This window comes from Perissodus microlepis, chromosome 9 (assembly GCF_051167445.1).
Source record: "Perissodus microlepis isolate ML-2025 ecotype Zambia chromosome 9, ASM5116744v1, whole genome shotgun sequence".
In the NCBI taxonomy this organism is placed as follows: domain Eukaryota; kingdom Metazoa; phylum Chordata; class Actinopteri; order Cichliformes; family Cichlidae; genus Perissodus; species Perissodus microlepis.
Genome location: NC_140469.1, coordinates 22,011,042 through 22,024,060, shown reverse-complemented (window position 1 = coordinate 22,024,060; position 13,019 = coordinate 22,011,042). Strand labels below are relative to the sequence as shown.

Below are 13,019 nucleotides of genomic sequence, written 5' to 3'. Positions count from 1 at the left end.
CCTCACTGCATATGGTTTAAAATCAGTTGTTATCTATTTTCTGCTGGTTAGCTACAGCATGTTCAATGAAGTTGTAGCAGGCTTAGCCGGCTCTACCATTCCAGATGAGATACATAATCTCTCCAGGGGTAGACCTGTGTTCCAGGTCTACCCTGTAGTCTTCTACAAATTAGACATGTCGGGAAATCTCTTCCCTGAGTGAATGGAGGGTACTCATGAGAACCACCTGAGTGATATCTAAACCTTTTCCCTATCTTAATGGTTTGGCCAATCATCATTTTATTTGGATTTTCCTTCTTTTAGGCCATTCCCAGAGCTTATGACCATAAGTCAAGGTTGGAATTTAAAGGTCTTACCTTCAGGCTCAGCTCATGCATTAGTTATAAACAACCGAACTCTCAAAATCCTGAACTTGACCTCTCTCATAGTAACTGTAAGGATGTGTGTTTATCAGATTTTATTGATGGCAAAAAAACAACTAACAATTATATATATATATATTCAAAAATATGCAATGGCATACTATTCATTTATTCTTATTCAAATGCAAATATATTCTGATCATAGGCTTATTAAATTAACAGCTTTTTAAAGAACTGGATACAGAACCACCCCCAGCCTTTGTATTAAACTGTCTCAGTTGCACAAGTCATAAGAAAGAGAAAATATTTTGGCTCCTTCTCCAGGCAGTCAAATTTCATTTTAGCATGAGGTCTCCATATTTGAGTATAGTATATAGCTCTTCTTTATACAGCCTTACATCCAGTATATAAAACCAGGAGAATGACCCAAACAAAAAACAAACTCAAAGTCTCAAATGTGAATCAACCAGAAAACTTTTACAAGACCAAGTTTGTAGCTAAAGTAGCAGAGTGAGGTTTTTTTTCATAATTAGTGCATACTAGTTCCAAAAACGAGTACTCTATAATAAAACACAGGCAAAAAACCAATCAAGATTCCAGTAAACAGTCATAAAGGCACACAGCTCATTCAAATACAAGAATCTAAGAAATGTGATCTGATTTAACCTCATTTAAGTTTGAACACTATCCACTTTAAGGCTGTCTTTTTAGAAAGTGCTCCAATGCCTCCAAGACAGCCGAGGTCTTTTTTTTAAATAAATATTTTCCCTCAAATGCCTGAGAATGTAACATGGATCTTTTTGTATACAACAGGAACAGTGAACGTGCTGTAGAAGTCCCCAGAAAGATGTCATTGAAGGGGCCAAGCTTTTTTGCACTGTATGGGTAGAGCTCCAAAACTTTGCTCTTAACACCTTGTATAAATTCATTCAGTCTCAGCACAGCACAGCACAGCTACCATGACAAGATTATAATTCTAACTTTGACCAACTTATTTGAAAATCACCTCCATGTATGTCACTTTTATTATTAGTGACTGATGTTTTCTTCCACAATAAAATTTGTTACTTGGGTAGTAGGATTAGCTTTCTGAGTAAACAGAAAAAAGAGCTGAACAATGTTGACATCATGTGCTCTCCAGCATTATACAGTAACTCACTTTGGAGCTGTTACCTTTCTTACCTGATGTCTACTCTTTCCAACTGTACCTGATCTGCAGCTGAGTTTGACTCGCTGAGTTTTTGTATGCATTCACTGGGTTATGATCATGTTTTATTACAAAACATGTTGTCCATCCTCAACAATGAAAGCACTGAAAAAATAATTACATATAAAGTATTATCGTAGGTGTGTGAATGAAAAATCAAAATAACAGTGATGGTGATTGCTATCTGCAACAAAACCAAATTATACATGTATATATCTACAATCTGTCACAAAAACACCGAGCACAGTTTTTTCAGTGACTTTGTTGGGGCTTGAAGCTCCGTCATTCACAGCAGCTCTGTATCGCCTCTTATGTAGCTAGCAGCGGATATTTTATAAACCAAGATTTAAATGATGACTGATTATTTATTGCTGTAAGCTGTTTCCTTAATTTTTATCAAATTGCATCATTTTTTTAATGTAAGTAATAAAAGTAAGTATTATAGCAGTGGTGTGAACCTGGACTGTGGAAACAAGGTAGAAAGTTCAGACACAACTTCACCTGCTTCCATGATACACAGAGAAGAACATCTGGCAAGGTTAAAGTTCCAGCAACATTTGCAGTATGGAAAAACAACTTTATATATATAATCGGCCAATTAAAATTTCAGATGAAAAAAAAAATATTTTAAAAGTGAATCATTGAAATGACCTTCTGAAAGTAAACAAAGTGTTTATTTTCATTGCATTCACTAATTTAAAGTTAATATTTAAACGTTTTAGTATTTGGGCTCTCAAGGTGCTCAGTGACCTGTAGTTTTAAAATTCTGAGTTCAGTAACATCTACTGGAAACTCTAAGGTGCTTCTTTAGAAATCTCTGTTTGGGCAAATGGCATTCTCTGTTCATTGTATGAACTTGTGGAATTCTTTGCCTTCGGAAATCAAGCTGGAGCCGGATTGAGATGGTTTTAAATTTAAACTGAAACAGCTTTTAAAGATTAACCAGTCATGGAGCCATGAATAATTTGCAGTTTTGTTATAATATTATACCATACTGTAGTCTGTACCCTGTGGTATGTGTTATTCATTTTCTTGTGTTTTAAAGGCCCAACTAGAGACAGGGATTGCAAACTAGCTTAGGCTATAAATGCTGTTGTGTGTTGCCTGGTTCCTTTTTTAATGTAAGTAACCAGTGGCATGTGGTGACTTTTATAGAAAGGCGAGCAGAAAGCCCCAGTCCACCCTTTATTCCACTGTACAACACGACAGACGGGACCAGATTAAATCATACAGTTTTCTGTTGCCCGTCTTTTACCCTATTCAGTTTCCTGCTGCACTTTACCTTTCTGCCAACTCTCTGCTCTCATGTGTAGGTTTAAGTATTGTAAATTATTATTACTTGTATAGATGAACAAATATCTACTATATTACCAAAAAGTGTTTAATATTAGCTGACAATGAGCAGTGGTGGAGGAATTTTAGAACTTTTACTTTAGCAAAAGAAGGAATAAAACACTAGGAGAACACGTCATTATACATTAAATTGTATTACAGGGTAATTGTATATAAACTATCAAAAGCACAAATAATTATTCTGCAGAAAAAGTGTTTCTTGTCATTTATCTATATACCAATATTTCTGAAGATGGCTGAGCTCATTTTCAAATTTCATCTACAATATTGTATCATATTTTCCTTTTTTTTTGCCTGTCCCGTTTGGTTCTTTTGCCATCAGAATTGTTGTCTAAAGGCAACGAAAGATGCCCAACGGATTTACTTTACCAAATGGACCATCCCAGCCTTGCTGTATTGGTCTATTTGATTCACCTTTGCTTTTATTGTTTATTTTATTTTCATTTGCTGAACACGGGACAGACTTGACTGGGGAAAAGAAAAGGGAGAAAGAAAGAGGGAAAGAAAAAGAGCAGGGAAGCGGGACGGTGATATAGGGCAAAAACCAAAAACCAACAAAACAAACAGACAAAAAATACATATATCAATCACCTGGATCACCTGTTGAGAAAGAAAAAAGAGAAAACAAGCAAAGAAAAAGAGAGCAATATAATAAACAACATCACAATGATCTATGTGAATATAACAGAAAATACTAAATATTCAATATTATTGTGCAGCACGTAAGATCGACAGCGCACAGTGTGCTTTGAGGTAGGAGCCAAAAAAGGTGTAGTTTGTGTGTGTGAGCACCCGTGTGTACTCCTGTGAGCGTGAGCGCGCTTGTCCTTCATGTAATGATCTGTTAGAGGGTGTGGGGAGCCACAGCCCCATCCTCCTGGGCATGAAGCAGGTATGGAGGAGATCAAGGCTCCAGACATCCAGAGGCCCCAAGAGCAAAGGAGACCAAGGAAGACCAACGGAGGGGCAACTGTGCCACTATCCTGGAAAGAGCTGAGGAGAGCCCCAGATGAGGGGTCGCCCAGCAACCGCGGAGCAGAAGCCAGGGGGCGTTGCAGTGACGTGCCCGGGAGCTCCACCGCCAGCCAGCTGTGCCAGAGTGACCGAGCCCCAGGCCGAGAGGCCGAGGGCACCCCACCCCCGAAGGAGCCCGAGCGAGCCCCAGGCTCCAGGCCCCTACAAGCAGCCACCAGGAGTGAGCCGGTGGCTGTATCATATTTTCTAAAAGTTTATGTTTGTAGTGGCTGTCCTCTGGGAAAAACAACTGTTAATGACCTCAGAAAAAAAGCTTGCATCTCTGTTAAAACGTATTAATATATATATAAAAAAGCAGAGCTGTGATAAAAGGCTTGACCAAAGCAGAGCTTGTATAAAAAGTCAGTGTTTAGTACAGAAAGACCACCTTTATTCTTCAACACAGCCAGAACTCTCTTAGGCATGCTTTCTTGCCATTTCTATAAGGAGTCTTCAGGAATAGTTCTCCTTGAAGGATGTTTATAGCTTTTCTCTGGATCTTGGCTGCCTTTATTCGCCAGGATGATCCCACACTGTTTCAATAATGATGAGGTCCAGGCTATAGGGAGGCCAATCCATGACTGATAGGGTTCCACTGTGTGTTTTTCCAACCAGATATGCTATGTGTTTGGTGTCATTGCAATGCTGAAACATCAAAGCCGTTGCCAATCAGATGCTTTCCAGATGGTTTTGCATGATTTTCTGTCCAGTTCTTGTTTGGCAAACCCCAGCCTGTTTGCACTGGTTCCCTTCCTTAAGAATACCTTCTTGACATCCACCCATACACTGAGATGATTTCTGGTGAGGCTCCAGGAAACAGTAACTGGATCAACTGATGAGCCAGGTGCATCTCTTGAAGGGAAATCCAAAGCACTGCTTTGAATGGTTGGCTGCCTTTTGTTCTGTTTTCTGTCAAGATGATGTTGAGGTCCAGGCTCTAGGGAGACCGGCCAAGGATAGTGTTCCATTGTGTGTTTTCTATCCAGGTATGGTTCTGTTTTTGGGATCATGTGGACTGATCCAATGTGACAACTGTTTGCAAATAATGGAACAGTGCTGAAAAATAACTTTTTGCAGATGGGACTGGACTGAAAATGACTTAAAAAAAACAGGAGATTTCCAAAGAAAAACTGGGAAACATCTTCAGAACACCTGGAAAACTATTACGCAAGTTCAAAATTACAAGCAAGTTCAAAAATTAAGAAATGAAGTGTGGTTCAAGACTTTTGCACAGTATTGTACATCATCTTACCTTCTTTTGTACAACTAAACGCTTGCTGTTGTGAGAAGAGGTCAATAATAATCAACATATGTAGGTTTTGTCTGGTAGAGTCAATGAAAAATACAATTACGTTTAAACAGCTTTAATATAGTCCAGTTCCCTCACAGTGTGATATCAGACTGTCAAATGTCTTGTAAAGGGTGCAAATATTACACCACAAATCCTCCACCAATTAGTCTCTGATGAGCAACAAAACAAGTTTCCAAAGTTTTGCATGGCATTACTTTAATTTTACTTTCAAAGGACAATTCCCAAGACTCATCACAATGAGTGTGGAAGCTCATTAATGGACTGGAATAGAAAAGTCTCATATGAACATACTTGCCAGAAACATAGTCTGTAAATCCTAATATATTAAAGTTTGCATAATCTTTTAACACATTTACTGTCAGATTTGATTTCAGCATACATGCTGGGGTGTTAATAGCTTGGCTCCATGTAAGAGTTGGAAGTTATTTCAGCCTGTGTCACTCCCCTTAGTGTTTTGAGTGTGATTTGATATCGATTATGGTCGTATTTATTCATACTGTATACATCCTTTACAGTAGTTTTACGGTGTCCTGTTCCTACTCGGTTGCTTTCAGTGGTTTATCACTGAAATAAATGTGGAATTCTATATTCATGAATTCATTCATTTTCATGCAGATTGAAGTCTAATTTCACATTTTAAACATCTTATAGCATTAGCTACGAGATAAACAATACATTTAAGTACTGTTTAGTTTCCAAAGGAATTGTAGTTCAAAAGTCAGCAGCTGTGACTTGTAGAGTGAACATGGCATTGGTAACATTTATGAAGGACCCTATTAATGATAAATGGAATATACAGGTTATGGAGCAACATATGGTGGCATCCAGTCAATGTGTTTCTCAGGGAAGGCTTTGCTTATTTCAGCGAGACAATGTCAAACTAAACCGTACAGAGTGGTTCCTGTAAGTTTTTGTTCATTTGTTGGGCTTTTTTTTTTTTTACACACCATCCCAGTGTTAATAAAAACAGTGTTATATTACTGATAATCCACTCCAAAGCTCCTAAATGAATGAGTGTAATTCTGGCATCCAAAAAAGCTTTTAATGCCAGTATATGCTGGACTCCTTATGTGTTTCCTTTGGCTCAGGAATGAATATCTTTGTTATGAAGTTTGACAATTATTTTTAAAATTCTGTAATATTTTAGTTCAAAGTAAAGTTGTTGCTATTTCGATTTTTGCCATGGTGGCACTATTGCTCTCAGTGTGGCAATATGAGTCTGTTAGTTTGTTCAGCTAAGACTTGAGTAGCCTTCCTTCACTGAATATTACACAAAGTAAAATAGTATTATGATACTCAAAATCTCATCTAGATTTTCAGCTTCATACTTTATAATTATGTTCTTATTGCCAAATTACACATGAATGATTTGAGCTCTCTTCAGGCAAAACCTAGGACATACAGGCGCCATGCTTTTTTGTTTTAATGTCTCCCAAAATCCTTTTAGATAACTTTTCAATCAACTTGTTGTCTGCCAAATGAGAGTCCTCAAAGACCCACCAGTGGGCATTGTGGCACTGTATGATGGGCCTGGCACTGGTTTCAAAAGAAGAGCTGAATCTATGACCTGTGCAGGAGAGCAGAGGACAGAGACAGTTGACGGAGAGAAATCCTTCACGTTGCTGTAATGGGTATAATTACACAAAGAAAAGGGCTGTTAGGTTAAATTACCCGTGATATTCACCATGGATAATGGCAGAAATTCAGAAGGTTAAATGACACCAGGAGCTGAATGACTTTTGACATTAAGGTACTATTGAAAAGGAAATTATAAAAGAGCCTTTATGGGCAAATCCAATACCCTACACGTTGGACGGTAGCAATTGGTTTGAAAAGACTTTAAAAAGGCTTTTTTTTGTGAACACCTGTGTCTTTAGAAGCTATTGTGAGATAATGATTTAGTCTAAAAAGCATTGGCTGGATAGATTGTTTCCAACAGTGGAAGCTATTTGAAGCTCTCTTTGAGTTGCAGTGATGTCTGGAAATTGTCCTGCTGAGTGCCGCACCTACTCACACAAGTAACCACTGCAGGAAAGGAAACACTGAATAGACTCAAGCAATTAGCTGTTTCGCTCTTATTGTCTCTTACCTCCAGTTTTCCAGCTACCGTCCAAATAGGATTGTATGTGAAATTTTCTTCACTTGGAACTATATTCTCTTTGGCCCAAAACGTGTCCATTGCGGACAGCAAACTGCCCAATTAGTGGATGAGAAGGTAAAGGGGGCTGCGATGGACTGCTAGACAACTACCTCAAGTCACCCCATGGCAGCCACCCACACAACTAAACAAGAGCGTGTATTGTTTATCAAATGACTACGGAGAAAAAGTGGAGCCAGACACTATAGATGTCATGCATTTTTTCCATGTTGCCCAAGCTGTTGTGTGTCTTCAAACTTTCACTTTGTTTATATCGTACAAACTTTGCTAGACATCTGACTGCCAGTCACCCATATGCTGATTGGCTGAACATGGATGTTAAACACTTGAACACATGTTAAACACCTGATATTTATTGGATACTCTTAGCATACTGTGAACTATAATTTATGTGAGAATGAGGGGCAGAAAAAAAAGGAAACAGAAAAATATGCTGGCATACACGCATCTATATGAATTACACATTTGCTTACATATTAGATAAGCTGCTTCTGACATTCTCTTTGGTCAGGAATGACTTTATATTAGGAATGCAACATCTATTACACCTATTACTGCAATGCCCCATTCTTGAAGACGACTCTCGATACATTGACATCAGCTCCAGTCCACCCCTTGTGAAATCTTCCTAAGCTCTTGAATCAACAGATTCTTGACAATTCTCTTAAGGCTGTGGACAGTGCTGGTGAGTAATGGAATATATTTACCGGCATTACGCATTTAAAATGCAAAATATGAGTTGTTGTGGTAGCTACCTGTCACTTCAGTATCTTCGATGTACTATTGCTGTGTGCTTTATTACTATTACTGAAGGCTACTCGCCACCAAGCTAACATCTTATCTTTTGTTAACATCTGATGTTAACATAAGTCTTTGCTCCTCTACAATAAATATATTGTCCATTCAGAGAGATTTGGGCTTAACAGTGTGGGGTAGTTAGACTTGAACGTGAAGGAAGATGGTAGGGAAGCAGACTTTTGGGATTCCAGAGGTGAGCAATTTATGTACAGTGGACTCTATACGCGAAACTTAACAAAACATCCCCCAAAGTAACTTAAATAAAAAAACTCAAAAGTACATAGATTTGATAACACAGCTCACCTCTCCTTTCTCACCTGAGTCTGGCAGAGACTCACTATATATAGGGCCATCAGTTTCCCTTCAATTAATCCAGCCAGTACCACTCACTTGAGCTGAGTGATCTAAAACTGTACATAGTTGACTAAAAATATCCTCTCACTTCTGATTAGCACATTTACACAACCTCTCGGTTCAACCTGCTGATGTGATATCAGTGTGACATCAGCAGGTTGCACTTTAAAATGAGGAAATGCTAGGGGGGCCTTTTTCCACACCTGACCTACATGAAGACTGAAAAGAAAGAACAAAGTATGAACAAATTACTTAATCTGTAACATAATAAAATATAAAGAAACATGTAAATGAGTATTTGCCTTAATTTGCAGAATGTTTGTTCTGCCGGAAACAGAATGCTTACACAAACAAACCCGGGATAGTTATTGCAGCAATGTTACTTTGAAAAATAGCAAATCATAGCAAAGAAATACAGAGACAGAATAATGTGCATAAAAAAAGGTCAACACATCTGGGACAAGTGGAGAGCATTACAACTGCTCATCCACTTTGTCACAAACATCCAATTGGTAGAGAAAAACAAGCAAGAATTTGCAGGATGTGATTGCTGCATTCATGTAGTTGTAAAAAGCATTAATCCAAAGTATTCAGATCACATTGAGTACATTTAACGGAAGAGATTAGAAACTACATTTTGGGGCATGTATTCTGTAATCTGTAGTGGAATATGTTTTAAAAGTAACCTTCCCAACACTGGCTGTGGTCTTTCTCTTTTGCTTGTGCACCATTTCCTGCCACACTTTTTCTTTCTAGTAAACTTTCCATCATATTTCTTTTCGACTCAGCACCATGAAAACAGACAGCTTTTTCAGCAGAGACGTTTTGCAGACTACCCCCCTCGTTGAAGGTGTCCATGATCGTCTCCTGGACAGCTGTCAAGTCTGGAGTCTCGCCCATGTTTGAATAGTAATTTACTGAAATGGAATTTCTAGTAATTTGTGATATTGCATATCTCATGAGCTATGAGCCATAATCATGAAAGTTCAAACAAGCAAAAAAAAAATTGTAATATTTCACTTCATATGTAATGAATATAAAATATATGAAAGTTTGCTTTGTTGAATTAAATTCTGAATAGAAATAAACCATAAAAGAAAAACTTGATAACAGCAGAATAAAATAAATAACATTCAATATTACAAAATACTTCAGGTAACATGGCCCTGCATAACAAGCATATAATTTTTTCACAAATGAGATGATTTTGTAATATTCAGCCCAACCAACAAAACTGTCTTAGTTACCTTTTTTTGTTTGTTTGTTTAATGAGTAGTAAGTGTGCACATGTCACAGGACTGCTTATAGGAATGAATCAATGCCATGTAAGTTACATAGCATTTTCTTCAGCTTAAAGAGCACTTTAGCCTATTTAAACTCATTATTTTGGTTTTCCAGCGTACGAACACTGTTATAAACAGCCTATTTTCCTGCTGCAACAGAGAGCAGTTTCCAGCAAAAAAAAGCTAATAAAGCCACTGAGCACTCCCTACTTAATGCAGCAACAGATAAACAACTCACAGCTGAACACAGTCACCAAGTTAAGAAGCCAAGGAGCCATGTTATATTATTTTTGTCCATTCTTGGTGGAGGACAAAACACACCTATAAGTAAATATTGACTGACTACAACTTGGATGCCCTGATACTGCCTGATCAGAAGGTGACTGCTTCCAAAAAATATAACTATAACAGCTTCACGGGATAAACAAAAATATGGCGTGCTCTGTTCCCCCCACATCGCCAATAAAAACAAAAATGTAAGCTTTAAGAAGAAATAGTTCATCACTGGCTTTGAGGAGAAAGAAGATGCAAGCTCCAGTCTTGGTCACTGCATACAACAATGCATCCTGACCGCTGATCAGCTGAATAAGACAACAAGATTGATGATATTGTGCAACATGGCAGGTCAGTCTTTCATGCCCTGGTCATTTAAATCACTGACACATTTAACATAGCCAACGTCTAGTGATTAATTATGCTCTCAAACTCCATTATAATAGAAACAATATCATATCATGAAGTTTAAGTTATTCATGTTATTGAGCAGTGATATACAAAATAAACAAAATGTATCAAACCGCCAGTATCTGTTTTTATATAAGGCTTGATCTTATCAATAAGGGAATGCAGGAGACTGACACTTTGATAAATACAGTTTCTCAGTCGGAAAATTTACTTCACAAAATGTCAAACTTTTTGTTCGAGTCAACTCTTAACACATCCATCACAGAGCAGGAGGCGGGGCACTCCCTGGACAGGTCGCCGTTCTATTGCTGAAGAGAGACAGATCACTTTCACTCTCACATTCACACATAAGGCCAATTTAGACTCACCAGTAATCTAACATGGATTTGGACTGCATGTTCTTCATGAGTGCTTCTTGGACATGCACTCAGGAGCAGGAGCGCTTGTTTAATAAATCAGATTAAAAGATTGTGTCTTCCTCTCTTGCACTGTACCATGGTGTGAGTCTTGCTAAAGAGGGTGTGGGACTACAAACAGACTGGTCGGACTCCAAAGTAGAAGAGTCCAGCGAGCTCAGAGATCCTGTGGGAGACCCCGACCCTTCGTATGCATAAGTTTGAAGGTAGTCGAAAGGAGGAGCATAAGGATCTTGATCAGCTTCTGCCAGCCTGTCCAGAATAAACTGCCTGAAGACCTCGTCCTCTGGGCCAATCAGGTGCGACTCTCGGAGGGACATTCGTATGCTGGCCCTGACATCTTCCCTTCGCATCCTCCTCTCCCTTCTCCTGGGGTGGGGACGCATTGGGACAGTAGGTTGGCAGAAGTCCAGCTCCACTCCTCCAACTCCTGATTCTCCATAATAAAACACCTTCTGCGACACAGTCTCAGGCAGCTCCAGCTCCTTCACCTCCACCTCACGTCCCTCCTGCTGTTTTCTCCTGTGTCTCCTCACCATCAGCATTACGACTGACAGCACTGCAGACACAACACAGCAGGAGATCATTACAGTTAAACACCAGGGCATGAACTTTGTTGTGAAAAAAAAAAAAAAACTACAGTGCCCGATGGAGCATGCATGCTGCGTACAAGCACACCGAAAAGTAATAGCTGCCAGATTTGTTTTTGTGGATGCAAAAAATCTAAATGATGGCAAATTAGGCAATACATTCTTTTTAGTTTTTTTGTTTGTTTGGTTGTTTATTTTACTTCAGCTCACATACAAAGAAAGTGTTCCTTTATTTGCTCCATGTGGCACAGAATACTAAAACTGTTGTTATTTTCTTTCTGCCGGGTTTTCATCAGCTATTGTTCTCATCCAACAGAATGTTAGCATAGCAGGTTTTGTCATTAATCTTTCATGTGATGGGCACAGGGAGGACACAAAGCAGCCGAGGTCATAATAAAGCTCTTCACTATGCAAACCCATCAGTGTCCCAGGATGGCATTGCTACTGATGTATTGCAACCAATACGCATATTACCTGACATCATTGCTCTGCAAGCTTTCAGCATTTTAAAAGTGTGTGTTAAAGGCACGCTGGTGAGTCTTAAAAGGCAGATTCAAATGAAAGTGCAAATTTGTTAATGAAAAATCCTGCTATTTAACACACATTCGCATACTTGCCAAAGTGATGTGAGCTGGAACTGCTTTAGCTCAACAGACCTGCTGGAAAACAGTGACTTGTTTTAACGACTGTTTCAGTGAAGCTGACGTTATAAAACTTCAACATCTCGGGAGTTTGATTTACTGGTTTCCTTTTCCATAAGTAATATTGAATGAAAGAGCAATTACCTGTGAAATCCTCTCTGAATGTACTTTACAAATTTTACTAATTCACTCTTCCAGTGTATTTTTTATTAAAGCAGTTTATTTTAATTGAATATTCTTGTTTGATTCGACATCTTTTATTCCAGTCAGACTTCGTAGTGGCGTCGTATCAAAACTGACGTCTTACTTAAAAGTGGAAATTATAATTGGAAATACTTTAAAATGCTTCTACACTTTCTCCACAACCCAGACAAAAGGAGCTACAGTTGGGCAACAGTGTTGTAAAAAGTACTTGTCCCCTTACTTTTTTCTTTTTTTTTTTGCATATTTGAAATACTTATGTCTCCATTAATTAAACAAATTTTAACATTAGACAAAAATAACCCACATAAATACAAAATTGTTAATGAACATGAGAAATTTGTTTATTAAGGGAAAAAAGGTATCCAAACCTACTTGACCCTGTGTCAAAAAAGATTTGTGATAACTGGGAATGAGTCTTTCACATTGCTGCACAGGAATTTTGGTCCACATTTTAGAAAATTAACACCATGTTTAACGCCATGCCAAACAATCTCAAATGAGTTTTAATTCTGGACTTTAACTAGACCACTCCAAAACCTTCATTTTGGGTTTTTGTTTTTTTTTAAGCCACCCAGAGATAGATGTGGAGGTATTGGATCATTGTCCTGCTGCATAACCCGAGGGTGCTGGAGCTTCAGGGCAG

General features: G+C 38.3%; 1 protein-coding gene across 1 annotated transcript in view; it reads right to left on the bottom strand.

The window, feature by feature from the left end:
* Positions 1 to 496: 496 nt before the first annotated feature.
* cdh19 (cadherin 19, type 2) overlaps positions 497 to 13,019 on the bottom strand; it is a 35,603-nt gene continuing 23,080 nt past the window's right edge. The window contains exon 13 of the mRNA XM_084939657.1: positions 497 to 11,500. Coding sequence (XP_084795783.1) covers positions 10,986 to 11,500 — 515 coding nt within the window. The 3' untranslated portion in view covers positions 497 to 10,985. The remainder of the gene's footprint in view (positions 11,501 to 13,019) is intronic.